Here is a 26,863-nt window from a genome sequence, read left to right on the forward strand (position 1 = left end):
TCACTTTTTTGTGGAAATGCTATTTTTATTTTCCTTTTTTTTTTTTTTTTTTTTAATAGTGGTATTTATCAAAAGATGGGAGTCGCCCTATTTCCTTTGTCAGCTCTGTGCTTTGACTTCTACTTTGTGATAAGCTTTCAGATTTATACCATTATATTTGGAAATCATTTGCAGTAGTGAAGACTGAGAGTTTCTACAGCTGTGGGCCCTGCGGGTATCCTGGAGAATCACAGATATTTGTCTGGATTTTTTTTTCCCCCTCCGAGCACAGGAGAGGTTCAGGTGGACATTGATCTTCTCCAGTGACCTTCCCTGTCCTTCCTGGTTATCCCCGAGTATGAAATACCCTGGGGGCTGGTGGTTGCCCCTTCCTACCCCAGAACCTTGTCAACCCGCTGCCTCAAACCAGCCCAGGACTGGATGACCCTCTTTAACCTCTACGTTTAAATATTGTTGTAGGCTTGTTTGGAGACAAAACCTGCACCCTCGGAGGCCTCTTTTCTGCGTGCTGCGGTCAGGGCGGCAGCAGCACCGCCCAGCCCCGCAGGGCCCGTGCGAGGCCCCTGCGGCCGCGCCCGCCGCGGAGCGCGCTGGGACTTGTCGTTCTCTCGGTCCGCAGGGTGTGGCGGCCGCGGATTGGCCGCGGGGCAGCACGTGCCGGCGCGCCGCCTCCTCATTGGCTGCAGACGCGGTCCGTTACCTGCGGGCCGGGCGGAGGCGCGCGGGGTTGCTGCGGTAACGGCGGCCCCGGGCATGGCGGCGGGGCGGGCCCCGCGGTGAGGAGGGCTCGGGCGGCCTCGAGGGGCCGGCGAGCGGGGCGGGTGCCGCTGGGAGCGCGGTGCGGTGGAGGGGGGGCCGCGGTGGGGAGGGCCCTGAGCGGCTCCTGCGTGTCAAGTCACAGTCGGTCACCGGGTGCCTCGGGCGCTGCAGAGGGAAGGTCCCCGCGAGCCACCCCTGGAGCCCCTGAGACCCTTTTCTTTTCTAGCAGAGCGGGGGATTTCAAGGGTAGCCTCTGATGCTGAAAGAAGCGGGCAATGGCGTGGTTCAAGGCTCCATCTGCAAGAAGTGAGGGGCTTTCTGTCTCCTGTAAACCTTTCCCCCTTGTTTATTTGTTTCTCCGTTGCAATTCCTGATTAACACACGTTCATGTTGTAGGTTGGAGCTCGAAAATATGAAGCCTTGGAAATAGCCAGCAGGGGTGCTTGGGATTGTATTGAAAATGCTGGGAGAGAAAAAGCAATTAATTGTGAAAAGAGATCTCTACACAGACCCCACGTTTCCAGCCAGTGATGCCTCTGTGTATTTTAACTATTGTACCCCACTTGCACAATTCAGAGGCGAGATCTCATGGTTGAGACCACAGGTAAGTTTTAAAATATGAAAACCTGAGATGTTTAGCAGATCTGGACCTAAAGGTAGCACATGGTGGGTAGTATTAAATCATTGCTTTTGACTGTTTTTTATTTTGAAATGTGAAGATGATAAAAGCAGTGCACATCAGTGTTAACAATGTAAGTTACATTTAAGACTGTGTACTTGCTTGTAAGTTCATTTTAAATTTTGATGTGGAACTTTTGAATCCTAGGACTATAATAACAATTCAGATGTTTTATGAGAAATGCATTTCATAATGAAATTATGTACATAAAAACTTAAAAGAGTATTATGCAACTCCCTACTTTTTCTGTGTATTGCATAACTGCCTTGAAAGCAGATAGTTGAATTTTAAAGGTTGTTAGAAGAATTGTAGAACAGTTATGGAGCCACTGGCAGACGTGTATTGATTGATGGAACAATAAATGACAGAACTACTGAAGATAAAAACAAGCTAATTTTTCAGGTCTTGGTGTCGATCTCACAATTGAACTTCTAAGAGATTTTTTTTTTCAAGCTTTTTTATTTGGCCAAATGGAATTAACAAATATAATTTCACAGAGCTTGGGGTGTAACTTTCTGCTTTTCTACCTTACACCTTGACCACTGTTGAGGACCGATCAGTTAATCTTCATCTCTTGTGGTATTTGCAGGTGTATATGCTTCAGGACTTTGCATTTGAAATCATCTTTCAAGTAGATTAAGTAATCTATTTCAAGTTTTAGTTTAAGTTTATATTAAGTAATTATCTAATCAAGTAATCTATTTTTTCACACGTCCTAGAAACTGTTCTCTTATGGGAATTTTGAATTTTTTTTTTAGCTTGTGGTATGCAATGGTATGTGAATGACCTCAATTTTGTCACTGTCAAAATCTCTTAACAAGAAGCCGATTAATTATGTTGTGTTTTACTTACCGGCTTCTCTGTTGAGGTTGCTCTTGATAGTGGTATCTGTGTACTAAAGTCTCAGGGAACTAGACTCACCTCTCATAAAGAAACTGCTAAATAGCAGTAAAGCAATAATTTTGTTATTGTTGTCTTAGCCGGTGCCTAAAGGAGAAATGTTCTAGGGGTAAAAGCTCCCCTCTTTTGTGAAGAGTCTCTGGAGCTTTCCTGTTCCCTGAAACAGCCTTTCTTATAGTGTCCTGCAGGATTCAGCTTTAAGGCCCCCGCTTTTTCTCGTTTTAGGAAATCTGTTCTACTCCTCGGTTATTTTCAGACAAGCCACAGGATGTGCAAGTGAAACAAGGGATTTTGGGAGACTGTTGGTTCCTGTGTGCCTGTATAGCGTTGCAAAAGAGTAAATACCTACTAAATAAGGTAAAGAGAAGTTTCTTGTTTTGCATTTCAGAAGTTTTCTTCATCAGGATTATATTTGCATGTTCTTCTTGAATCTGTAGCATCCATTTGAATCTAGATTTTCTTATGTTCAGCTTTTACTGCTTCTGTTGTGGTATCTTTTTCCTATGATCTGTTCAAAACATTTAGTACATTTTAAAGTGTTGACTTCCTTCAAAAAAAAAAATCACTATTTGCATTAACCTTGGCATCTTTCTCTGCAGGTAATCCCTCCGGGTCAGCCCAGCTGGACAGATGAATCCTATCAAGGCTGTTTCACTTGTCGGATCTGGCGGTTTGGCCACTGGGTGGAAGTAACCATTGACGATCGCTTGCCTTGCCTGGGTGGTAAACTCTGCTTTTCCCAGTGTCAGACGGAAGATTTGTTTTGGCTTCCACTATTGGAAAAAGCTTATGCAAAGTAGGTGAACAGTGTTACTGGGGGAGGTAGGAGGAGGTAGAATACCTTATCTTGCCCCCGCTTATTTTACCTAAGTCTTTGGGGGGTATTTAATTTGCATATAATTTGCATAAGTGCAACGGTTGCCAGTTTTTCCATGTTGGAGTATTTAGAGTCCTCTCTTTAAACTGTAAATCTGTATGATGTTTTTCTAACTGCCTACAGAGTAAAATACTCTTACAGAGAGAACTGGGGTGAAAAGTAATAAGTGAAACTATTTATTACCTCGTGGATTCAAACAGTATCCATTTGTCATCTAATTTATGAAAATCAAAGATTTTACTAATGCAATATTTGAGGATAACTGAGAGCTGAGTGCAAAACAGTCAGCCAGCATGAAATATATTAGCTGAAAACAACGTTATGCCTGTTCATGCTAATAAAAGCTCTGGTTGTGGGTATTTCACTGCTGCTTTTGCTTATTTAGCTTTTTCATTTATTTATTTTTGACAGAAGAAGGAAACATAAGTTTTGAGGGGAAAAAAAGAGCTATGTTATTAACATGTTTGACAATGTAGCCACTGAGTATTTTGTGAAACTAGCAAAATGCTGTAGTTAGTTCAGGCAGACAAAACAATTTGAAGTCAAAGCTTGCTGGTAAGATAGGCACCAGGGGTCCAGAAGGACTCGAAAGAAAGTTTGTGATTGCCAGCAGAGGGCAGAAAAAGACTTTAATTATGAAGTAATTTCTTCAGCTGTAGTTATGGTGAGCCTAAGCTGTAAAGCAGGTATAGCACGTTAAAACTTTTCTGTATTGTAAGCTTGAAAAGTAATATTCTTTATTTGCTTGTTTTCTGTAGAATCTTCTCATTCTATTTTAGTGATGCTTCTCTGATGTATTTTGTTCGGTTTTGCAACGACCGCATCAGACAGAATAGTCTTTTGGAAGGAAATAGAAGTTTGGTTGTTTGTTGCACAGTGAATAAAGATTGCTTTAAGAAGAGGAAGAACTGTCACTTATATAAAATGCAATTATATATGAAGGATGATATATTACACAGATTATAAGGTACAGGTAACTAGAGTTGTGAGCAGTTTCTGATCTGTCTGATATGGGATGAGGTAGGGTACAGTCATTATTGGAGTATAGAGCAGTACTGAAAATATACACCTACCTTTATTTCGTTGTGCTATTCACAAAAAAAAACACCCTTTTTTTTTTTTTTTCTTTTTTCTTTTCCCCTCCCCCCCCCTTTTTTTTTTCCAAGGCTGCATGGATCTTATGAACACTTATGGGCAGGACAGGTGGCAGATGCTTTAGTTGATTTGACTGGAGGTATTGCTGAAAGATGGACCCTGAAAGACCCTGGAAGAAACATGGAGAAGGAGAGGACTGGTATGGTTTTGGAGAAGACAGTGTTTAGGAGATTAATGAACCTGAAGGAACAGTGTGTAATAAGCTGCTCGGTCCTCAATTCCAGAGAAGGTAATAGTAAAAATCTCGACATTTTTAAGCTAAATTCTCAATTTAGCAGTGCCAGGCTGCCAGTGGTAGTGTAGTGTTGATTCTGCTGTCTTATGGTGCAAATATATGGTGAAGGAAAAAAAAAAAAGGGATTTGTAGAAGTTTGAATCAACAAGTAAAATAAAGTGTTTTTTTTTCTATATAGTCACAAATAAAATGAGCTGCTTGTTTCTAATGCTGTTTTTATACTGATTTAATCATTTTAGCTCAAAATCACTTTCACAAAATAGTTCAATGTCCTTTGCTGGAAAATATTAAGTACTTTAGTCTGCCTTCTGATATTGTATTGTTTTTCTATTTAGGGGCAAGGGAACTAGGAGAATTTCATGCCTTTATTGTGATAGACATCTTGAATCTTTCTAAAGTGTCAGGCAAGGAGATCTTCCTACTACGGATACGAAATCCTTGGGGGAGGCGGTGCTGGAAGGGTCCCTGGTGTGAGGGGTGAGTAGTTTTATTTGTGAAAGAGTTTTTTGAGGCAAAAAGCATATCTACATATTGCGAAGGTGAATGTTGCTCATATACTGTAATGAAGAGACTTCAGTTTATAAGGGGTTTTTTTGTTTGCTTGTTTTTCTTTCTGTTTGCTTGTTTTTTGAGAATTCTGCAATTCCTGCAATTCTTTGGATGTAAGGCCAAAGGGTGTAAGGTTGTAAGGCCATTTTCATCTATTAGTTCAAATATTGACTAGCTTTTGTATCTCAAAGCATCATGCCATTTTTAGAGGTAAAGTTACAGGCTTAGTATGTTAGTGTTCTTCTGTCTCCCATTTTGGGGGGTTGTTTTTTGTCTTTTGCTCTGCAGTTGGTCTAAGGCTATGACTTAAAAGTGCTCACTTGGATCTTATCATATGACTTGTTACAGAGTTGCCAAATGTAAATAAGGGTGTATGTATGACACAAATGTAACAGTAGGAAGAATACTTGTGTGTTCTCAAGCTGCAGATTAATATGAGCAGGAGAAGCTGGATTTGGTGCAGAGTTGGTGTAAAACAGGTGTTTTAAAGGAAATGCAGAACTGTATTGAGTAGACAAACAGATTAAAATATTGAGAATGAAGGGACAGGCCCTGTTGGTTTATTTAAAACATTTGTTTTGTGAAGTTCTTTAATGTATTTTGGTTTGGTTGAGGGTTTTTTTTTTTTTTTTTTTTTTTTAACTACAAGCCTCTTGTAGTAGCTTGATTGCCAAAGAGTGACTTGCCAAACAGTTGCAAGAGGATTTTGTTTCATCCAGCAGCTTTAGAATCCAGCCTTAGTAAAGTGCAGTTTCTGGTTTTTGTGATTTGTACTTTCTATTGTCCATCTCACTCGCTAGCACTGTGCATGCAGGAAGTATTGTATGCAAGTGCTTGATAATAAAATGCAGAAACCTGGTTTCATTGTTGTGCTACATGGAATAGTTGATAGAAGACGGTTACAGAACTTTATGGACAAAAGAACTAACTTTGGAATCTGTCTTACTATGTGCAGTGGTCAAGGATGGAGCCAACTGGATCCAGTAGTCACCTCAGAATTGCTCTCTCAGATCCAAGAGGGAGAGTTCTGGGTTGATGAGGAAGAATTTTTTAGAGAATTTGATGAGATTACCATGGGCTTTCCAATCAATGAGGAAGGACAACTTCAGAGTCTCTATACAGGTATGGTATACAGAAAGATCTGTTTTTGTACAAATTATCTTATTTCAAGGGGAAAGACTGATTTGAATTCCTGTAACAAGACAATAATTACTCTTTCCCCGTCTCTCCCTCTGTTCCTGACCAGTAGGCCTTTTCTGTCTTTGTCTCTGGGACCTCTCAAATCTTGGTCATGAATATCTATTTGGAGAAAGTGTCAGGGTTTTCACAGTGTTTGTTTTTCTGTGCTGGGGAATCTACCAAAATTCTCTTATACGAAATTAAATCATTTCCAGGGGTTGATTTTATTTATTTATTTATTTATTTGTTTATTTATTTATTTATTATTCTCTTCTGTTAGAGAAAGTGCTGTTCCACTCTCAGAATCTTTTTGGATCCTGGGTGAGAGGTCAGTCTGCAGGGGGTTGCCGAAACAACAGCAGCTTCCCTACCAATCCTAAATTCTGGCTGAGAGTCTGTGAGAAGAGTGAGGTGTGCATTGCTCTGCTGCAAAAACACAGGAAATACAGTCCTGACTGGGCTGGAAGAATTCAAAATCTGACTAACTTAGCAGAGAAGAATCTCTCTTTGGCTGAAGGCATGCAAAGAAAGAATTATCAGGCAGTGGGTCTGCATGTCTGGAAGGTAATTTGAAAATGACATTTTTCTCTTAGCAAGTAGAAGTTTGTACTCAAATATCTGACTAAATCCTTTTTCTATGGCAGTGATAAGATTCAATTGTTCAGATATTTTGCATCTCTGATTTATGCTAGAGTGATCCTGTTTATCTCATAAAGCAGTTACTGTCTGTACAACCTAATAGTGTACTGGTACTTTGTTCTCATATTTGAGTGCCAAGTAGCAGAACTGTTCTGAATTAGTGTATGACATTTCAGGCTAACTATTTGATGACAATTCCTGATTTCCTTCTTCTGGTTGTTAAATTTTTCTGTTGTCTCTGATGTTCAGCTTGTTTTCTGATGCTCTGTTCCTTTCTTGTTCCTTCTTGTATAAGTGTGCGTGTCTGAACAATACTTAATTATGTTCAATTTTATTAAACCTTGTAACTTTTCCTAAAACACCATGCATCATTATGCATCTATTCTAGGTGGAGAAGAAGCGATTTAACCTTCCAAAGACCCTCTCTGCTCCTCCAGTTGTAGGTACCATCTGCCATTCCTATGACAGAGAAGTGCACGTGTGCTGCGACCTTTCCCCTGGGTATTACCTTGTTGTTCCCAGCACTTTTCTAAAGGATGAAGTAGGGCATTTCTTGCTTCGTGTATTTTCAACAGGAAGGATCTCACTCAGGTAGGTTTTGAGAGAAATGGAAAATTTCATAAAACTCTGGGCCTGAACGTGACTTTTGGCACTATATGTTAAAGTTCAGAATAATTTGAAAGTTGTGCAGAGTACTAGACAGCAGCATTGTTTTGTCTTGGAATACAGGCAAGTAGTTGCTATCTCTAGCATGAAGCTGCTATGATCCTTTGTTAAATACCTGAGAGTACCTCAGGGAACTGGAAGCAGTCAGATAAGTTGCATTTTGACTCTAGTAGTCACCGTGTAGTATTTTGAGAAAGCACGTTTCCTAAAGGTACTGTGTAACTTTCTTCAGAGTGCATGTCTCAATGTGTTGAAGTTCTGTTTTAATGTCTGGAAAAATTAAGATGTACCACAGGACTCAAAATATGCTATTATTGCTATAATCAGTGACAGAAAAGAAAAACAGTAAGTATATTATCATGTAGGCTGGAAAAAAACTTGGTGCATATGCTAACAAAATATGCCTGACACACAACATTGGCAGTGAGCAGCACAGCTTCAAATGCATGTGGAACGTCGGCAGTGGACATGGATGACATAATATTCTCAGCTCTTCTTTGCAGGAGAGGCATGGAAAATAGCACTGACCTTTATGCTGTTGTCTTTAGTTGTGTAAGGACTGGAATTTGAATTAATGCATTCAACACTGACATACGGCTGAAATTCCTAATTGTGAAGGCCTGAGGAAGTTTACCAGCATTATGATAACATGCTTGAAAGGATCACTGCATATTGTGTCCTTTCCAGTCTATTCATATATCTTGTAACACAGAACAGGCTTTTTTTTACTGGACTCAGGGCAGACTTTGTGTATAACAGTGCTTGCTAATCCAACAGGAGAAGTGAGCAGTGTCAGCCAAATAGCTCCTGATTGGTTCTATTTTTTTGACCGTAGCAAACTACAGAGCTATCTCAATATATTTAAGTCAATTTGTTGATGACCATAGTCTTGAAGGGAATACTTAAGAAGATGTAGTGATGAGTATTTGTGTGGAATTAGCAAAGTTATACCTTCTTCCAATAAAACTGAAAGAATCTGAGGTTATCTAGTGGCAGCTTGCAGCAGGTAAGCCATACACAGAGGCAAAATGCAATGTTGGCAACAACTTCAAAAGATGTGAGAATTTGTTGATATGCTGGTAATGCACTACCACATCGTATTTCTTTGACAGGAGCTGGCAAGTCATACTACAAAACATACATTAATCATTTACTCTGCGGGATTTGAAATCAAGATTTAAACTATATAAAGGTCTGCAAAGCTGTGATGCTGATTTTACTGAATGGGTTCTGGATGTGGACTTTGTCAGCAAAATATAGTTTTGGATAAATTGCATCATTTGCACTTTAGGTGATGGAGTAAATTTTGCAATAGTGGTTAAGTATAACAGTCTTCCAAGACTAAACCAGACTTGCCAGCATTGATATGTGTTTAGAACGGGCAATCCTTACAGCATCAGAAAGTTTCTAACATGTTCTCAGCAAAAGTATTTCTCTGCCAAATAGGAGATAAGAATGGATGAAATGCCTGAAGTTATGCTGAAGCGTGGTTTCAAACACTGCAGAACTGACACAAAATAGTTTCTATGGTTGTGAGAAGCAACACTGAACTAAGAGCAAAATGTAGGATAATGTTACAAACAGTGATGAAGTCAGCAAGCAAAATGATAGTCTTCTCTGGTTAAATATATAGTGAATATATATAAAAAAAATGCAGTTCTTACTCTAGATTTGCTGATATGTACTCAAGAATCTCTCAATTGTGTCACTTTCAACCATGAAGCACAACACAAAAGTACTGATGTGTAAACTGTATTATTGCATAATTGTACAAAAATGTATGTGGCTTTATGCCAGAGTTCATGTGTGCTACGTTGTTCTTTTGGAGTTCTGCAAATTATCTAAGGACTCTGAGTTTTATGCTCCTTCTGCAGGAATTGAATTGTTTTTATTTAAGCTTACGCAATACTAGTTCAATTTCTGTGAACTCAGTGCCTAGATCTGTGGATTTAAGTTGCATTTTGTACATTTAGTTCTTTTTTCTCTTTTACATTTGATAGTGAGATAAAACCACCACCCACTGATGCTACCTTCTGTGAAGAATTCCCAGCAGGTGAATGGGAGACAGTGCAGCTGCAGGGATGCTGGAAAAATGGTCTCAGTGCAGGAGGTAGCAGGAACTTTCCCTCCTTCCATATCAATCCCTGCTTTCCCCTCTCCATTCCTGCAGGATCAGGAAAAAGCAGTGTGAAAGTTACCCTCCGTCAGCACTGTCAAGATAGCAAGTGTCGGCCAATAGGTTTTCATATTTTTCAGGTGAGACTTGTGGTTAATTTGCTCATTTGTCAAATATAAAGGTAAGCTTGTCAGTTCACTGCCTTTTGCTCTGGTTAAGAAAAATGCTGTTTCTAAGAAAAATGTAGGCTGATCGTGTGAAGCAATGGATATGAAAAAAAAATATTAGTTGTAATCTGATTCCATTGAATCCTTCCAAAATCCTGAATTAGTTCCGAAATGATTAACTCTTGGAGATGGCTTTTAGGATGACTTTTAATGCTTTAGCTAATAAAACTGAACTTGAATAAAACTGTGCAGATGATTTTTTTTTTTTAAGAGGTTTTGATTTTTTTTTTTTTTCAATTTTTGACAAGCACAAAGTATTCTTAGCGTCTTATTGGCAGGGGACCAAACTTCTTGGTAATTCTTATAAAAAAATTAATATCAACTCTTCATCAACTCATTAATTATTTGCTTTTCTATTGACAAGCAATGTTGAACCTATAGAATCAGAATTCAAAAAGACTTTGTTAGGTTGAAGAGATGATCTGAAAAAGCAAGTATGATCTGGTGTTGACAAGTGCAGGTTCTGAGTATGTGCACATCTCCTTAAGTGTATAAACAGAGTTAGAGACATCAGGTTAGGTGACTGTTCTGCCAAATGCAACTTTTTAATAGGAGACTGAAGAGAAATATAGTAAAGATTTTTAGTACAGGAAATGCAACTGGGAAGAGCAAGGGCCTAGTTTGTTCACCTGATGCATGGAGGTGGAGGATGAGGGCATTAGGGTGCAGCAAGAAAGAATGAAGTTAAACATTTGAAATAAAGCTTTAGTGCTATATGTGTAGTGTGCTGTATAAACTGTATACAAACATGTTAGGAATGAATTTACTTTATTTACTACTGCCTTATGATAGGGAGCATGAACTAGATTTCTTGAAGGCCTCCCTCCCAACCCCATTCTTGTTTCCTATAGTTTTGTATGTAAGGGTGAACATTTGGAGTGGAATAGATGTGGAAAATAACACCTTAACCTTGTGAGATCCAAAATAGTTTAAAAGATGTGCATTTTTTTTTTGTTCTTTCTTTTGCAGGTACCTAACAGAAACTGGAAACCCCATACTTCCTCTTTTATACACTTAGAACCACTGGTTAGCTGTGTACCTCACTGCTATTCACAGGAAGTAAGCCAACTTTGCAGACTTCCTGCAGGAAATTACGTTGTTATACCTTCTACCTACCTGCCAAATACAGAAGGCAGTTTTACAGTAATCATAGCAATCAAGATAGACAGGTAAAAATAGGTTGCCTTTTGTTTGCATTTATAATATTGTCAAGTGCTTGTATTGTGGAATGTTGGGGTACAGTAACTGTAGTAATGTTTTTGTTTGTTGTAAAACTCTTTTTAGCCTTTGTATTAACATTTCATTCACACGCGCCATTTACAGCTTTGACTGTAGCAAACTAAATTAGCATAACTAAATAAGAAGTATTTGTTAATCTTGTATCAGTTGCTGAGTAACAGATGCCTATTGCTGGAAAAGATGGCACTGAAGTAACAAAATATCAGCTATATCCAGATATTAGGATTTATGTCAAAATATTACTATTGTTTAATAAATGGGATTGTTTCTGAGAAACTATAATAAGTTGTAAGCCTTATTCCAGGTAGTTTCTCCTCATGTGAATAATAATAGGTATGAATTGGAGGTGGTAGGTTCTCTAACATTCCTTGTGGGTAAGGTTGTAGAGCAAAACCTAGCTTAACATTTTCCTCTTTTTAAAATGGGATAAAGTGATTGATGTTTGCAAAATCTCCTGATACCTTGAGTAGAAATAAATGTGGTTTTGGATTTTGACAGGAAACGCATTCAGAGCCGGGAGACGCTCGGACAAGTATTGCAAGAAGTGAGTGTTACCTTGTCATTTGTTCAGTTACTTTAAAGGTGATGCAGAAACATGATCAAAGCTTACATATTAGCTAGTATTGAGAGTCGTACACTAGCAGATGGGACTTTTAGTGTTCTCAATTACTTCTTGCACACTGGTAATCAGTAAAACAGTTAATCTTTGTTTTTCTTTATTTCTCAAGCAGCAGAGTAGCAGTTGTTAGCAACTAACAGACTTTATCTTCTCGCACTAAAATATGTGGAAGCTTCTCAATGGCTATTTTCTCAAGTCATTATTTTCTCCTTCAAGTCCTTCCTCAGCCCTTCCTTCTGCTGTAATGTCTGTGAGAAGTAGGATAATTAGTGATGAGTACATGATATAGTACTTAAAATTTGTATTTGTGCAAAAATGCATTTGTGTTTGATGCATTCGTTGTGTCACCACAAATCTGCTTGTTTTAGTTATATACTGTGTTCTTCCATCTGATTGACTCTGATATTGATTGGAACTCCTAGATTTTGGTATTTAGAAAATCCAATGATACTAAAATGTTGTAAAGACTCAAAAGAAAAGGGAAAGAGCAGACCAAAGACTAATTTGAAACATACCAGTCTCATATCTTACAGAGTTTTCTTCACAAGTCTGCCCACAAATTATCTTGGTAATTATCATCTTCATTCATGTGTGAACTGTTTACATACAGTTAACCTATTTAAGATGTTGATGATGACATTTGGCTCTTTTAGATATGCATAGATATGTGTTCCTTAAAGGGTTGAATGCAAGTTCTGACTTGTTGACATTTATGGCATTTTTACTTGGTGAAAAGAAGAGCTTTGAATGGATTATTTTAACAACTGTTCAAAGATATCTGATTTAGTTGTTGGATCAAAGCATGGTCTTTCTAGTTATGTGGCATCAGGACCATCTAGGTACTTGACCCTTTGAGGCTTTGGCCAAAACAAAACAGAATCCTAGGATAAATTCTCCTCACTCAAGATTAGAATTGGCTTACTAATTTTCCTGTTCTAGGTCATGTTGACCAGTCATTACATTTTGTTCTTAAAACCACACAAACATTATGGATTTTGTGTGCTTCACAGAAACTGGCCAGGACCTGTATGTACTTTTCTCCTGGTGCCTGTTGTTTTTAGTATTTAGCAGCTAAAGCATGTAATGAATCCTTTATTGTTGTTGTTTTGGAAACAAAACATTGCGAGGCCATTAGTACAGAAGGAAAGATATATGCAGAGATATGTTCTTATACTGGTCCATAAAAGTAGCTAGATTAGAGAAAATGGTAACTGCTGAAATCAAGGGAAAAAACAATCCGTGATTTTTTGGATGAATATAGAAATGGCAAGTGACAAATCTTGTTGATTCCTTAATAGAAGGGCTTTTCTATTGGCTGGAGTATAAACCATTTAAGGCTTTCAGAGAGTTAACCTCTGAAGGGTTAGATAGTCTGTCTTACTGAGAAGATGGGCTAATCTTGGGCATCAGAGCAGAACTGGATGTCAGTGGATTTCCCTATAGGTTTCTCACTACTGAAGTGATTTTTTTTTTTTTTTTGAAGTTGTATGACAGGAAGTCTTTGAGTGATGTTATTGGCCTTAATTCCCAAGTCTGTCTTCTCTCTGTTTTGCTTTAATTCTTTATGAAATTCTCTTCTTTCTTGACATCTAAATAAGACTTAGCTCATGTAATAGTTGTGTGTTTTTTTTTTTTCTCTTCCTGTTCATTTTCTTGCAGGTCTCCATTACAACTGTGATGAAAAAGTAACTTGCAGTTCTCACATAATTTTGGGAAGCATTGGGAAGCTGAGGAACACCTCATCTCTTGCTGTTTCAATTTTAAATGGAGTTACAAGAAGAAAAATTTAATCCAGTTTTTCACTGGTACCAACTGTCAGGCCTACAGTGATATCTCTGTTTTATAAAGAAAGCAAAACCTCCATAATCATATGCACTTTGAATATTTGTTCTTTCTGTACTTTTTAGAACCAGCATTGTACAGCAGGTCTTCATAAGGTACCTCAGTTCGTCACAAATACAAGTGGAGAATATGTGCATGTTTTAATCCATGCTATGACTTTTTGGAAGAAGAACACAAAAATGGATGTGCATAATGAAATAATATTTGGGAAAGAAATAATTGAACTTGCAGAGTAGCTTCAGGAACATAGAGGAAAGAAACTGGAGTCCCTTTTTTTACCGCAGGATATACCTCAAGAACCATCAAAATACACTGGAGTAGAGAAAGTTCAAGGGGATAATCTACACTGCCAGTCATGCTGCTGAGCACTTTATCATGGACCTTTTGCTAACCATGCAACTGGTAGGTTGGGAAGGAAGATTTTTGGTGAGTTTTTCTTTAATGAGCCACCACAAAGGAAAAATGTAAGACTTGAAAACTTTTGTTTATGAACTGTGATGCAGAACTGCTTTTATAAACCTCTAAGAATGGTGTTTTAGGCAAGATTTCCCTCACTGTAAGAAAATCAAAATTTAAGAGATTTTTTTTTCTCAATTTCTGTTAGTATTTCTTACTCAAGGAGGGTTTTTTAGATGTTATATTTTCCTCAATAAAAATGAAGTAATATCGCAAACTTTTAAAATGTGTCTTATTAAAAATGTGAAAACTGCCAATTATGTCTTTGTTTCGTAATAGTAAACTTTGCAATGTGTTAGAGCCCTGGTGTTCTTACCAAACAGGAGATGAACACTGGAAATAGAAGACTTGATTCTCCTCTCTAACATACTGTTATTTTACTTTCACTTTAAGTTACATCCCAGCATAATTCGCTCTTGGTCCCCTTGAACTTTGACAAGTGAAAGCACCTTGCAACTGAATCTCAAAAGGTCAGATCTTTGCACATCTGTTGTGGAAGGATGAGGCAACAAAAGGAAAGATCAGGAGTGCCGAATCCCTGATGTGCAAAGACCGTCTGGTGCTTATTTTAACCAATATTGGCGTTTCTTATTGATGCCAATAACATCCTCTGGGGAGGTTATTTTCCAATAGTAAATCATTGAAACAATAGTGTTTCTCAGTAGAAGATAGCCTTGTAAAAGAAGGAAACCTAAGAAAAGCACCTGGATTTAAAAGAGCCGGTAAAACAGGGAACAGATACTGACATAGTAGTTGAAAGGCTTTCCAAAAGAACTGTCATTATAATTGGCCCTATTTTGCAAACGCTTGTGAGTGTGCTGGAGTTTGTCCCGTTACATAAAGTTACCACAGAGTGGTAGGGAAAAGGAGTAAAAATGAGGGCATGTACATTGGTAACTTTTGCAAAAAAAAAGGCAAGAAAACTTTGGAAAAAAGAACTTTCATGGACACAGTAGAGTGACTAACAGCCTGCTGAAATAAAATTTTAATTTTTGCATCTTTGCTGCAAGTTCTACTGTTCTACTGTTTTAATGTAGTCTTTTGCTACTCTAAGTATATAAATGCCTTTTTTCCTAACATATTGTTGTGTACTTTTATACACCTAAGACGTGATTATATGAGCTTTAGCAAGTACATTTATTTTAATTGCAAAAAGCTTACACGTACAAAGTCAGACTTCCTAAATATATTCATATTCATTTGCTATGTGGAACTACCTAAATTCAAATGAGATAGTGTTTTTTTTTTTTTTTTTTAATCATATCTATAATGACTGGCAGAAGTGCTTTTGCTTTGTAGAATGTTACAGACTAGCGTGGAATAGCGCAGAGTTTATATGGATGTGGTTGCAGTATTGCACCCAAAATGTATTCCAAATTGATATCTTTTACTCCCTCGGGGATCTGGAATGTGAATGCCCGAAGCAGGTTGGTAAAGAAGATGAACAGTTCAACCCGTGCCATCTGTTCCCCCAAACATACACGGTGCCCTGTAGAAAATAGAGAAAGGAAGTTAATTGTATTAAAGCTAATTTTTGAAAAAGAACTTGAGAAAAAAAATACATTGAGTTCCATTAATTCTGTTTATTTAAGCTTATTTTTCTTTCACATAAAGAGAGAAGATGCTTTTGGGAAGGAATATTTACTTTTATTTCATCGAGGAAACTGTATCCTTGATGATGCCAACATCCATTTTTTTCTTCATATATAATAGAAACTTGTTTGTGGGAGCTGAGGGGAAAGAGCTGGAACACTGTGGACACAGTTCTGAAGATAAATAGAAAGATGTAATTGGGCTTATTGCAATGTTGTTAGAAAGTAATAACTGCTGGATTTGGTCCATATAGCAGAAGATTCTCTGTCCAGGAGAGGATATTTGCAGTATGGGAATGAAACCTAGCTGTGTATGAAGCAGTGTATAGACTCGGTGACTCATTTTGGTAAATTGTTTTCACGGTGTATTTCAGCATTGGCAGATTATTATAAACAGAACTACCAACAAAGCAAGTAAAAGAGAAACTTCCTATGCCCTGGTTAAAATGGTAACTTAAATTAGTTGTCTTCATGTAAACTCTTGGGCAGACATTTGGTGAGCAAATGAGGTAAGATGCGAAATTATTTTGCAAATATATGTTTAGGATTTACAGGCAATTTGGGCATTGGTTTTGAAAATTGGATTCACTGTTTAAACTGATTTTGTACGCTGTTTAGTAATTGCTTCTTTTTTATCTTCAATTAATGAACAATGGTGTTATCTTTCACTGTAACATGAGAAACAGTGTTTCATGAAAACAGTGTTTTATTGCTTATTTTTTTATATTTATTTTTTGAGGATATAATGCCAGCTTCCTGTGTTGTATTATATTTCCTTATAATCTGATTACTGAAGAGGCTGATGAGAATATTTTCTGGACTATGTTTTGTTCTGCTTTTCTTTGTATCTTTGCATTGCAAGTTTGGTATTTCTTATTGAATGTCTCCTAGCCATGTAGGTCCTCTGAACATATACGAACAGAAAATGGAAGATAATATGTACAGCCCTTGCAGCAGACAACCTGACTTTATAAAAGTGTGTTTGACACAAAGATTTAAAGGTGTATTTCTTAAGTTGCAGAACTGAGAAGTTTAGAAACAGATTGATTAATTTTTAGTTCTTCCTCCAAGACACTGTGAACAAGTTTAAAATGTTGGGCCATTACCTGCTGAAAAAGGTAAGAATGCTTCTTTATTCACAAAGTTGCCATCCAAATCAAGGAAATGATCTGGATTGAATTTCCAAGGGGTCTCCCAGTGCTCAGAGTCATACACGACGGAGTGCAGATTGGGCAGTATGAGTGTACCCTTTGAAAAGAAGCAGAGATTCAGTTTTCCGTGTGTGATTGAATGAGGATTCAATCCCACAGAGAAGGCCTTTCCTTCTCTGTAGTGGATAATGTACTATCCTGCATCTAGAGCCCAGTGTTTGGATTCTGTTTTGCCTTTTCATTTTATGCCTGGATTTACAGGCATAAGAAACTAGTGTATTACCTGTCTGGTGAAAGGTAATTCCCAGACATTAACTCTACCTCGATACTGGGATAGGAGACTTCAGTTTCTCTGCTTGCTACTTGTGCTGCTAGCCTTCTCCCAAGCTTTCTTCTGCCTGTCATTACATAGACTTATCCCTCCTTCAGGGCAGTCGGCTTTATTTCCTGTCTGTGATGTGCTGCCACATGCTTCCAAAGCCACATTAAGAATTACAGATGTTACTGTGATATAAATACTAAATATTAATAAGTGAAAGCCATAAGAACCGTGAATATGCCCTCTGTACCTTTTTGATGGGAAAGCCCAGCAAAGTTGTGTTTCTCACACACTGTCGAGGGACCCCAATGGAAGTGATGTTGCTGTAGCGCAAGGTTTCGTGAATGACAGTGTTCGTATACGGCAGCTTTTTGCGGTCTTCGTAGCTGATTAGTTGGGAGGGTTCCAGAACAGCTTCTATCTCTCTATGAACCCTTTCTGCATGAAATGAAATGAAAGTGCAATTTCATTCAGAGGAATGAAAATATTTTACTTTTTTCACAGCAGATTTCTGGATGCAATCCATGAATGGGGAAAAAAAAGACCTTGTGTTGCCATGAAATGCCTTGGCATGTGGTTTGACTGCTGTGTTGGTTTCTGTTTAAGAAAGGGCATGTACCCAGAGCACAGGATGATCTTGTGCTTAAGACACATTCCACTTGATGAATGTGTTTCCAAAACACATTCAACTTTGAAATGACAAGCACCATTTCTCTTTATAAATTCATATCAGACTAGATGCCTTTTTAAAGCTTCTCTACTTTGAAGTTTGGGAAGAATCTTAGTTATATATGAAATTATGTCTTTGCTATTCTGCCTTTATCTTGGTGTTCTCTTACAGAGCCGGTGGGGAAAATTCATGTTTCTTTCATTGATTAAACTTTAATTTCTTAGATTTCAATTACTGACATATCCCCATTTATATTTTTCATTATTAATAATTGATTTTGATGTATTTCTAAATGAGTGAACTATTACTTGCATCATAATGAACATCATTTTAGTGTAATGTTGAATGCAGTCCTCTCTAAAAATGCTTTTCGCTCACCTTGTATTTCTGGGAATTTCACCATATAGAGCAGTGCCCAGAGAAGGGTGGTACTCGTTGTTTCTGTCCCTCCCAGCAAAAGATCAACCACAGTTTGAACCATGTTGTCAGTGTTAAAAGTAGAGGTAGGGTCATCTTTGGTCTGTAGGGAAAATTCACAAGAAATGGATCATTTTAGATATGATCATGTGAAAATGGTATTACCTGATGAAAAGAATGAACAGTCTTCTGTCTGTAACAAATTAAATACCCAAGTAAAAATTCTATAGTAATATTTGGAGAAAAACTATTTTTAGTAGCCATTAAGGCCAAGGAAGGGTTAGTGTGATAAATAAATACTTACTTTTGCTATTTGAGCCAGGTAGAAGTCAATGAGATCCCGTGGATCACCTGTGTTGTGTCTCTCATGAATCCGGACCTCATCCATAACTAAGTTGTGCATGAAATGACTGTATGCGAACACTTCCTGATGAGGTCCTGGGAAATACTGCATAAGCCATGGAAAAGCATCATACATCTGGGATTTTGAACAGAAAGAAAAGAACAGGAGCTCTCTTAAGTTGAGAAACCAGTTCTGATTTCCTGATAACTGTGCAGGATCATTGCAATGCACAGGCTCTTCATTAGGATGAGAGGCATCAGATGTAAGTTGGAGCATGGGAACTTCTAAGTAGACATAAAGACTTTTATTTGTCTGTTTATTTAACCATGAGAGTGGTTGTATACTGAAGCACGTTGCCCAGAGAGGCTGTGTGGAACCTCCAGTCACAGAGATGTTCAAAACTTGATTAAAGAAGTTGCTGAGCAACCTGATCTACTTGGTTCAACAGCCTAAAGCAGGTTGTTGGACTTGATGACCTTTAGAGGAACCTTCTAACTATAAATTATCATAAATTTCTAATGCAATTTGTGAAATCTTTAGGTTGCCCTGTAAGTAAACTTGTCTTCAGGAAAACTTTTGAGGTTTATTAATGACCTATTGATAACATTGAGTAGTTTAATGTGTAATTAGACTTTATGAAAGAGTCAATATCCATTTAATGAACTTTTTATCCTCAACAGAGAAGTTGGAGACTAAATAGTTGTACAGAAGCTGATCTGACATCCCAGTCTTAGAAGGGTTTCCTCTAAGAGAGACTGGCAAGTATGTGGTTAAGGAAAAGATTTTTGTTATTTATTTATCTTCCCTCCACGTGTTTGTATTGTGTATGTTCTATGAATGGGCTTCAGTGTCTAGGACTGTTGCCAAGGCCTTTATTTAATTTATGCCTGTGATGAGGATCTGTTCACACATGACTTCCCCATCACAACTGAAGTGTCTACACCATGTGGTGAGTGGATGCCAGGTCACAGATGAGCAGGGGAATGATTACGTTTTGCCTTTTCTGATGCATATCTAATGCAAAAAATGGGTGAATTAGAGCAATTGCGGGCCGAATCTGGCTTACCAGCAGGAGGCTTTCCCAACCTTGCCTTAAAAACAGAGCAAAAATTACCTTTATAGGGAAGTTTTGGAGAACCCGTTACAGCTAAAAATGCCAACATCCCATGTCAGCACAACCTGAGCAGTAATTAGGCTTTAAAGAACTTTTAGAGTATTCTCCTGTCATGTTGTCTGTGTCTTAGGGGAGTTCAGATTAACTCAGGTCTTGGTATCATAAAGTGCCTGAGAAATAAGATACCTCCTCTAAAGGATAGGATTTGGAAAGTGTAGTTCTTATTAACAACTTCTGATGTCTAAATGAAAATTATGAAAATTTGCTTTAATTGAGGACTTAAGAATTTTATGTGCACACTACACTGCAAATGGTTCCTGAATTGAAATTCATTGTGTATTTTGGATCTCTGCTAAAAACAATAATGATTTAGAACTTGAATTTTAGGACTTGTGGACTCGTGGCATAGAGGAGGACTATGAGGAAGTCATGAGATCTACAAGGTAGATATTAATTTACTACTGCACAGTATTTTGCAGAGCAATGGTGTGGAAAGGTCTGGGGAATAATGCTTGCTGGCATTTAATCCATTCATTTTACTTATGACGCAGTAATTTACTTTAAAGGAATAAGAATAAGAAAATTAAATTCTTACCCTTCCCCAGATAGTAGCTTGAAAATAGATCACAAAATGGACGGCTTTGATAAGCTTGCTGAAAGATTCATCCTCACTGGAGAAGCGATGACCAAAAACAACAGCACAGATTACATTTGCAACAGCGTGGACAATGAAAGTATGGGGGTCAAAAGGATTGCCTGTGAATATAGCAAGTAATAGTGAATATCTCTGAATAGAGCAAAGTGGGGAAAACAAAAGAAGACAAAGATTTTTTTCACATGAACAGTGACAGAAGTTCAGAGAATAGAAGATCACACTCCTAGGGAAATTTTGCACAAGTGAACTCTAGTTTAGTAAGAATTAAGGGGAAAGATTGTAAGCGTAGAGAAAAATCTGCTTTTAACTCTTGTAAGATTCAGTGAATAATTTGGTTTTAGGTGTTAGGTCTCTTTTACCATCTGACCTGCAGTCTGTGTTGTGTGAAAGCACTAACAGTGGGTTGGAACATATGTTCTTAAATCTGAAGGCAGATATTCAGGTTTGTTTAGCTGAGCTTTCAACTGTAATCTTTTCACAGACTGCAAGGAGAGAACTTGTGTGATACTTATATTAGAGTGGAAAACAGCTCCTATGAAAAAGGGTAAAAGCAGCAGTTGTTAACATGAAGAGTTATGTAGATATATAAGTGTATGCTTATATTCATATTTCTAAAATATTCTTCACATTTAAATTTAATTTTTTCCACTTTATAAATTCCTACCTTCCATTTAGATAGGTAAAATGTATAAAAATCTGTATTAACATAATAACATTTAGGTCTGTAGACAGTAGGAATAATCTTGGAAGCTAGCTGAAATGTATAGGCAAGAGAGGAGAATAGCTGAATTGAAAAAGTAAGGGTAAAGAGAAAGCGAATGAAATTGGTATATTCCAAATAAACTAAATGCATGATACAGAGTATGAAGGAAATTTTTGCAATTTTATAAGGGAGTGTGTGTAATAGAGCGATTCGAGAAATCTAATTCACAGTGAGTCCTAAGATATTAGTGATTTTATGACATGAAGGTTTTTTAATATTTTTTTCCCAGCCCATAATAAAGTGTAATTAAAACTTTTAAAATATAGCTGGAGTATATATCTGTGATTATTATGAAGCAGAGATATTCCATCCAGCATGGTGCCACACTGTTTTGGAATCATTCAGGAAAAGAACAGGTGAATTAATCAAAGACAAGGGTAGATGGCGATTTCCCTCTTGGCAGAGAGAGACTTCAGGCAACTTTTATGCATTTTTCTGTCAGTATGGAACATGATGTGGATGAGGGATTTGGCTGTTCAGGATATTTATATTTAGTTGATTTACTTTGGCCTCATACTAAAATCTTGTTGGTTTCTATTTCGTCTAGATCTCAAAAAAAAAGTTAGAAGACTGAAAATAAATTACTTGTCGGGGTTCTTCCTTTGCCAAATCCTAAAGCTCTGCTACGCTAGAACTAGGAGGTCGCAACTTTGCAGGTCACAAATTGTGTTTTTATGGAGAAAAACAAAGGTTGTTTCAAAATTCCCTCATTGGTAGGAATTGCTACCAGCTGTCCTCAAGACTGTGTTGATAATAAACATTTTTTCATTCTCCTTATTTTAAAAACAATTTTATATTACCAACTCTGCAGACAAAACATTTTTTGTTTTTTTTCCAAGAATGCAATTAAGAAGCCAGTGAAAGCGTAAAATTGTATCTGTATTGCTCATAAAACGCGTGCTGAGAATTTCACTCCCAGAATCCACTTATTTCAGAAAAAGCTCCAAGTTTTTTTCTTTTAATGGATTTACCTTTTGTGTTTGCAAAGTTGTTCACGAGGTGACAGGCCTCCATTTGTATTTGATGCTCCAAGTTGTTCTTACCAAGTCCCAGGCTTCTTATAATTGTCATGCCAAAGCGTCTTTGTTGCTTCCAGGTGTGTCCACTTGTCAGAAAAATGCCTGAAGTAAACAGAAAGATTTATTTCATTGCTGGGAAGGGAAATCCTTTCACTGCAGGAAACAAAATGAAATTGAAATTAAGATCTATTTCAGTAAAAAAACAGAGTAGAATTATTTCAGATATTGCTTTTGTTTTCTAATAGGATTTTTTGTGACTGACGACAGAGTCGCTTATAAGTGTGACTCTGAAAACTGAGTGAGAACTGTTTTAGAACTGATGCAACTGAAGGGCTTCTCTTCTGGGGGTTCCTTGAATCCACCAGGAAAGAAGCCAACAATCTGCTATATAAGAGGCCAACTTTTGGTTTTCACTTTCTTAGTATATTAGCTCTGCATGCAGCCTGTTTGCCCAGTTAGTAACTGTGTGGCAGTAAATTCTGTATGCTCATGTATGGGGAAAGCATATTTCTTCTTTACAATGTCATCCTTATTTTTTAGGACTTCAATGTCTTGTACCTTTTTCACCCATCATATCTGCATAGAAAGGAGTGAGAGGTCGACCAGAAAGCTCTTCTGAATGCGTGACTAGGCCATCTTTGACCGCTTTGTATCCGTTCAGTACAACCACAGGTGACTGTCCTAGCCACACTGTGTAGATATTTCCATAGATGTTGGTTAACTGGGGAGATAATAATAGTGCATTAACAAATATAAATAGGCACATATACATATATTAAAATTGCTTTTTAGAGTTTTCTGAAATTGTAACAAAACCTGTTTGCCACCAACAAACTGAATTCAGGATTTCATCAAAACTTACCCTTCTGTTATTGCATGCTTTGGGTGCAGAAGATAGTTACATCTCATATTATGGAAAAAACACGAAGAACTCTCAAAAGAACATCTTTGTGAACATACCACAAACATTCTCTCTGTCAGCTCAGAATCAAAGAACAAATGAACAAAGGCAAAATTCCAGGGCTATTTTTTCGTTTGTTTTAACTAAAATTACTGTGTTTTCTTGACTCTTTCTGAAGAAAGCAAAGAAATATTTTTGCATGTACAACTTCTCAGTGGTTTTTCTCTTATCTTTCCTCAAATCATGTTCATATTTACCCTTAAAATGGAGTTTGAAGCAAGTTCCTTATCTTTGTAAAAGTCTAAATTGGCTTATAAAGTGATAATACTGTATTCCAAGCAGGAGCCACTTTTTTTTTTTTTTTTCCTGCTCCATTTCAGTAAGTATTGAGGTATTGCAAAATTTTGTATGAATAAGCCAAAGGGAGCGAGTTTAGGGTATCTAACAGAGATCAGACTGCTCCCAGCCTGGAGAACTTCCAGTGACATCAGTGTTAGTTCTCCCAGAGATGGTTTACAAGATGTGATACAAACACAAAATGTAACAGAGAATAAAACTGGCAATCGATTGTCGTGCTGCTGATATTTAGAGCTTGTGACAATAATATATAAAGATGTTATGTATCCAAAAGAGAAAATGATGAATAAAGCAATTACAAAAAAGCTTTTTTAATTGGAACTATTTTTTGCCAGTGGAAGAACTTATATATTCTTTGAAAATTGGCTGCTAATTAAACCTGTGGATGATAAAATTATTTTCTAATTTTAGTCTATTTGTATGCAATATATAATTTAAAATACATATAAATTAATTTTCAGTTGCAGAAATAAATAAATACCTCAGCAAGATTTTCTCGTTGAAGTTTGAAGTTCAGGAGCCACAGGTTTCCAAAGACAGGGAGGGGAACTGGTCCTGGAGGAAACTGGCTACGCATCCATTGCAACTTTAGGAATTGCAAAATCAGAAGAGATGCTACCAGAACTATAAAAACTTCACCAATCCCCAACATCTTCTCAAAGCTTTCGTGTCTTGTTAGTCTTCTTTCTGCGTATGATTTTCTCTGGAAATCTGGAGTCGTATAGATAAGCCACCTCTACTGCTGTCTACAGAATATTTGCCTGCTGTAGCACTTGCTTTCAGTCAGTCTCTCTATGATGCAGTTTACAATTTCCCCAGCTGAAGTCTTTGGAAATCTTAGAAATACGTGACCCCTTGCAGTTAGCCAAGCCACACCTACTCTCTTTGGTGATCTCTCTTTACTCAACGTTCTGTTCCTTTTAGTGTTGATACAGGGTCTAAATAGTAATTAGACATCTAAACAGTTATCCTGAGATATCGGGTGTCTTGCATAGGGGTCAAAACTTCTTGTAGTTCCCAGCAGTTAAACAACATTAAAATACTATTGATGCATTATTTATGACCTGTCTAAAGCACTGCAGTTATTATGTGGCTTCTTTTATAGAAGAAGAAGAAGCATCTGCACAATACTCTGCTAGTTTGCACTCTGAAATGATAAACAATGGAATATCTGCAGCATAAGGCTAGTTTAACGTCTTATTAAACAAAATATAGGAAGATATGTACTTCCCCTTTTGTTATATTTTACAAGTTAAAGTTATAATATTAAGCTAATTGCAATGGAAAGATTATTGCTCTGTCCAATTAATTGTATGCTGCTTTCTAAATGCTAAAATTCAAATTTTATTACGCAAATTTTGGAGGTGAAAAAATGCATCAATCATGTATGTAGGTAGATATATATACGTGTGTGTGCATGTATAAATTTACTTTAGAAAGAGGTCTAATTTTTTTAGCTGCTTTTCACTGACTTCTTTATGCAATTTGTGGACTGTGGCGGTTTCTCTTGAAAAATCTGTGAATCTACCTCACCAGAAAACAAACAGTAATGGCACAGTTACAGAGTTTTGGGACAAGATGATGGATTTAGATGGATTTAGTCTCTCCGAGCCTCAAATCTTCTTCACCTTATTATTTTTTTTTCAAAGTAGTACAAACAGTAAATATTTTTTTAAATTGATCAAGAGCCTGGTAATGTTATCTTATGTTTTTAAGTCAGTATGAGAGATTAATGGATTTTTTACAATTTATAATTTGTCTGTTTTAACTTTCTTTCACAAATTCTCTGAGCAGACATGCTGAATCCTGTGAGCTGAAGTTTCAATTACCCTTATAGACTTTCGTTCTTGATAGACTTGATCACTGCAATTAACAGAATAAGATGGTGTTTTTTAAAAGAAAGTGACTCACATCTAGTTGAAACATATGGAAGGGCTCAAACTCTGGCAAGCTAGAGGTGAAAACAGAGAGAGCAGGTCACTGGTCTTGGAAAACTCTTAATCTTTTGAGTTTGAACATTGAGCCCTTTGCAGAAAGCCTCAGCAAGGAATAAAAGCTTTGTTCCACTTGCACAAGGAGTGGGAAACCCACTGGAGAGTGTGTAACCACGTTAACCTGCTTTTTTCTTTTGCCAGTTCTCTGTAGTAGGTAGCATGCATTTGCTTCCTATGTTTCTCAAAGCAGTCTTTGACAATCTCCAAAAATAGAGTCTCAGCATCGTGGCACAGTGTGGGGTTTGCCAGTTTGCATGGTATAGTTGAATTCTGCAATTACTGTGACATTTCTTGCCCTTGCAGCCCCTCTGATCATTGCTGTAGTGTGTATTGCCATCTTGCTTGGAGCATGGACATCAATAGCAGATCTAATACTATGTCTTTCATGCTTAGGTCCAGTATTTTACTCTGTTTGGATTAAATTTTTAGGTTATAACTCTTATTTGCATGATTACTTTGTTAATATGACATAAAGCTTTCATCAGCATGCAGCATACTCTATTCCTGGCCTGACCCACTTTTATTTTTCCCTGTGTACTTTGTGTCACAGTGTTATGGTGTATCCTGCGCTTTAGAGTGCTGCTATTTGCAAAGTGATGTGATCCCTCTGCCTGCTGGCTGCCCTTCTGCACCTTTCTGAAGGGTAGATCTGGCCTGGGCTAAGTCTGGTCTGGCTTTTTCACACTGAGCAGTGTGTGCTCTTAGTGATGGGATGGGTGCGAGCTGCAAGCGTGCTGAGCTGGGTGAGGTCACGTTATCTCACAAAAGTTTAGGCTGAAGTTTACAAGGAAGCAAAAAGCAGACAAACCCTTTTAGGGGAAATAAATTATACTAATATCTGTAGTATGTGTGAGCAGCTCCTCTCCACGCAAATCATGCTCGCTTTCATCTAGTAAATACTATATTACAAGAGCTCACCAATAAAGGTGGTAGAGGTATTAAATCAGAACAGATAAGGGAGTTTACTTTTGTAATGGAGATTTCAGGCTTTTGGAGTGGGAAGCAAGAGCAATGACAGCAGGGAGTAGGGAAAGAACAGCATCACCAGAAACATGTGAGTGTGGGGTGCAAGAATGCCAAAGGTTGGGGGTGGGCCTCTGCCGAGAGCGTGTCATCTGCCCTATTTTAAAAAACAGAGTTTGGGGTGTTTTTTTGGTGCAGGTTGCAAATACAGCCCCAGTGTATATTAGAAAACATAGAAAACACTGAATGGTTCCAGGCTGTGCATAAATTGCTCACAAGGTAGTGCAAATCTGCTGCCCACCTTGCTGACAAGCTAAACAGAGCAGATGAGGGTTAAGCTCCCCTGCAGGGTTTCCTTCAGTGGAGACGCTCACTTAGATGTTTAGATTTCTCAACTCTGCCACCAGTAAAATTTCAGAGCTTCACAACTTGGGTCAGTGGAGTCAGAATTCCTTGTGGGAAGGGAAT

The 26,863-nt window shown here is 37.6% G+C and overlaps 2 protein-coding genes across 4 annotated transcripts; one reads left to right on the forward strand and one right to left on the reverse strand.

The window, feature by feature from the left end:
• Positions 1-988: 988 nt before the first annotated feature.
• CAPN10 (calpain 10) lies at positions 989-14,502 on the forward strand. Its single transcript, XM_088525478.1, has 13 exons — positions 989-1,065; positions 1,156-1,363; positions 2,564-2,695; positions 2,938-3,134; positions 4,382-4,599; positions 4,941-5,082; positions 6,110-6,276; positions 6,614-6,897; positions 7,361-7,563; positions 9,639-9,894; positions 10,951-11,150; positions 11,719-11,764; positions 13,499-14,502. Exons 2-13 carry the CDS (start codon positions 1,220-1,222, stop codon positions 13,526-13,528), a joined length of 2,019 nt encoding a protein of 672 aa, XP_088381604.1. The 5' UTR covers positions 989-1,065; positions 1,156-1,219; the 3' UTR covers positions 13,529-14,502.
• A 701-nt stretch (positions 14,503-15,203) lies between these two features.
• LOC104578244 (cytochrome P450 2J2) lies at positions 15,204-24,110 on the reverse strand. 3 transcript variants are annotated; one of them, XM_088525592.1, is made up of 10 exons: positions 23,920-24,110; positions 22,739-22,901; positions 22,133-22,282; positions 20,926-20,927; positions 20,339-20,530; positions 18,591-18,764; positions 18,248-18,389; positions 17,450-17,637; positions 16,836-16,977; positions 15,204-15,626 (listed from the first exon to the last, which is right to left on the reverse strand). In XM_088525592.1, the coding sequence occupies exons 1-10, from the start codon at positions 24,088-24,090 to the stop codon at positions 15,448-15,450; spliced, it is 1,503 nt and encodes a 500-aa protein (XP_088381718.1). In that variant the 5' UTR covers positions 24,091-24,110; the 3' UTR covers positions 15,204-15,447. The 3 variants fall into 3 exon arrangements, with proteins under 3 accessions (XP_088381718.1, XP_010224100.2, XP_088381717.1); XM_010225798.2 differs by lacking the exon at positions 20,926-20,927 and having other exon boundaries at positions 20,339-20,499; XM_088525591.1 differs by lacking the exon at positions 20,926-20,927 and having other exon boundaries at positions 18,248-18,413; positions 20,339-20,499.
• Between the last annotated feature and the right edge of the window lie 2,753 nt (positions 24,111-26,863).

Source organism: Tinamus guttatus, unplaced genomic scaffold (genome assembly GCF_059628265.1).
Source record: "Tinamus guttatus ecotype Peru unplaced genomic scaffold, ASM5962826v1 Tinamus_guttatus_pri_ptg000227l, whole genome shotgun sequence".
Taxonomy (NCBI): domain Eukaryota; kingdom Metazoa; phylum Chordata; class Aves; order Tinamiformes; family Tinamidae; genus Tinamus; species Tinamus guttatus.

Excerpts from the sequence above, each read along its gene's own strand:
- CAPN10 (XM_088525478.1), top strand. The coding sequence starts at position 1,220 with ATGCTGGGAGAGAAAAAGCAATTAATTGTGAAAAGAGATCTCTACACA. Across the intron at positions 3,135-4,381 it reads TTGGAAAAAGCTTATGCAAA|GCTGCATGGATCTTATGAAC; the intron begins GTAGGTGAACAG and ends TTTTTTTCCAAG. Across the intron at positions 11,151-11,718 it reads ATAGCAATCAAGATAGACAG|GAAACGCATTCAGAGCCGGG; the intron begins GTAAAAATAGGT and ends GGATTTTGACAG.
- LOC104578244 (XM_088525592.1), bottom strand. The coding sequence starts at position 24,090 with ATGTTGGGGATTGGTGAAGTTTTTATAGTTCTGGTAGCATCTCTTCTG. Across the intron at positions 16,978-17,449 it reads TGGGCTTTCCCATCAAAAAG|GGTACACTCATACTGCCCAA; the intron begins GTACAGAGGGCA and ends TTCTTTTCAAAG. Across the intron at positions 15,627-16,835 it reads ATTCTTACCTTTTTCAGCAG|GGCACCGTGTATGTTTGGGG; the intron begins GTAATGGCCCAA and ends TATTTTCTACAG.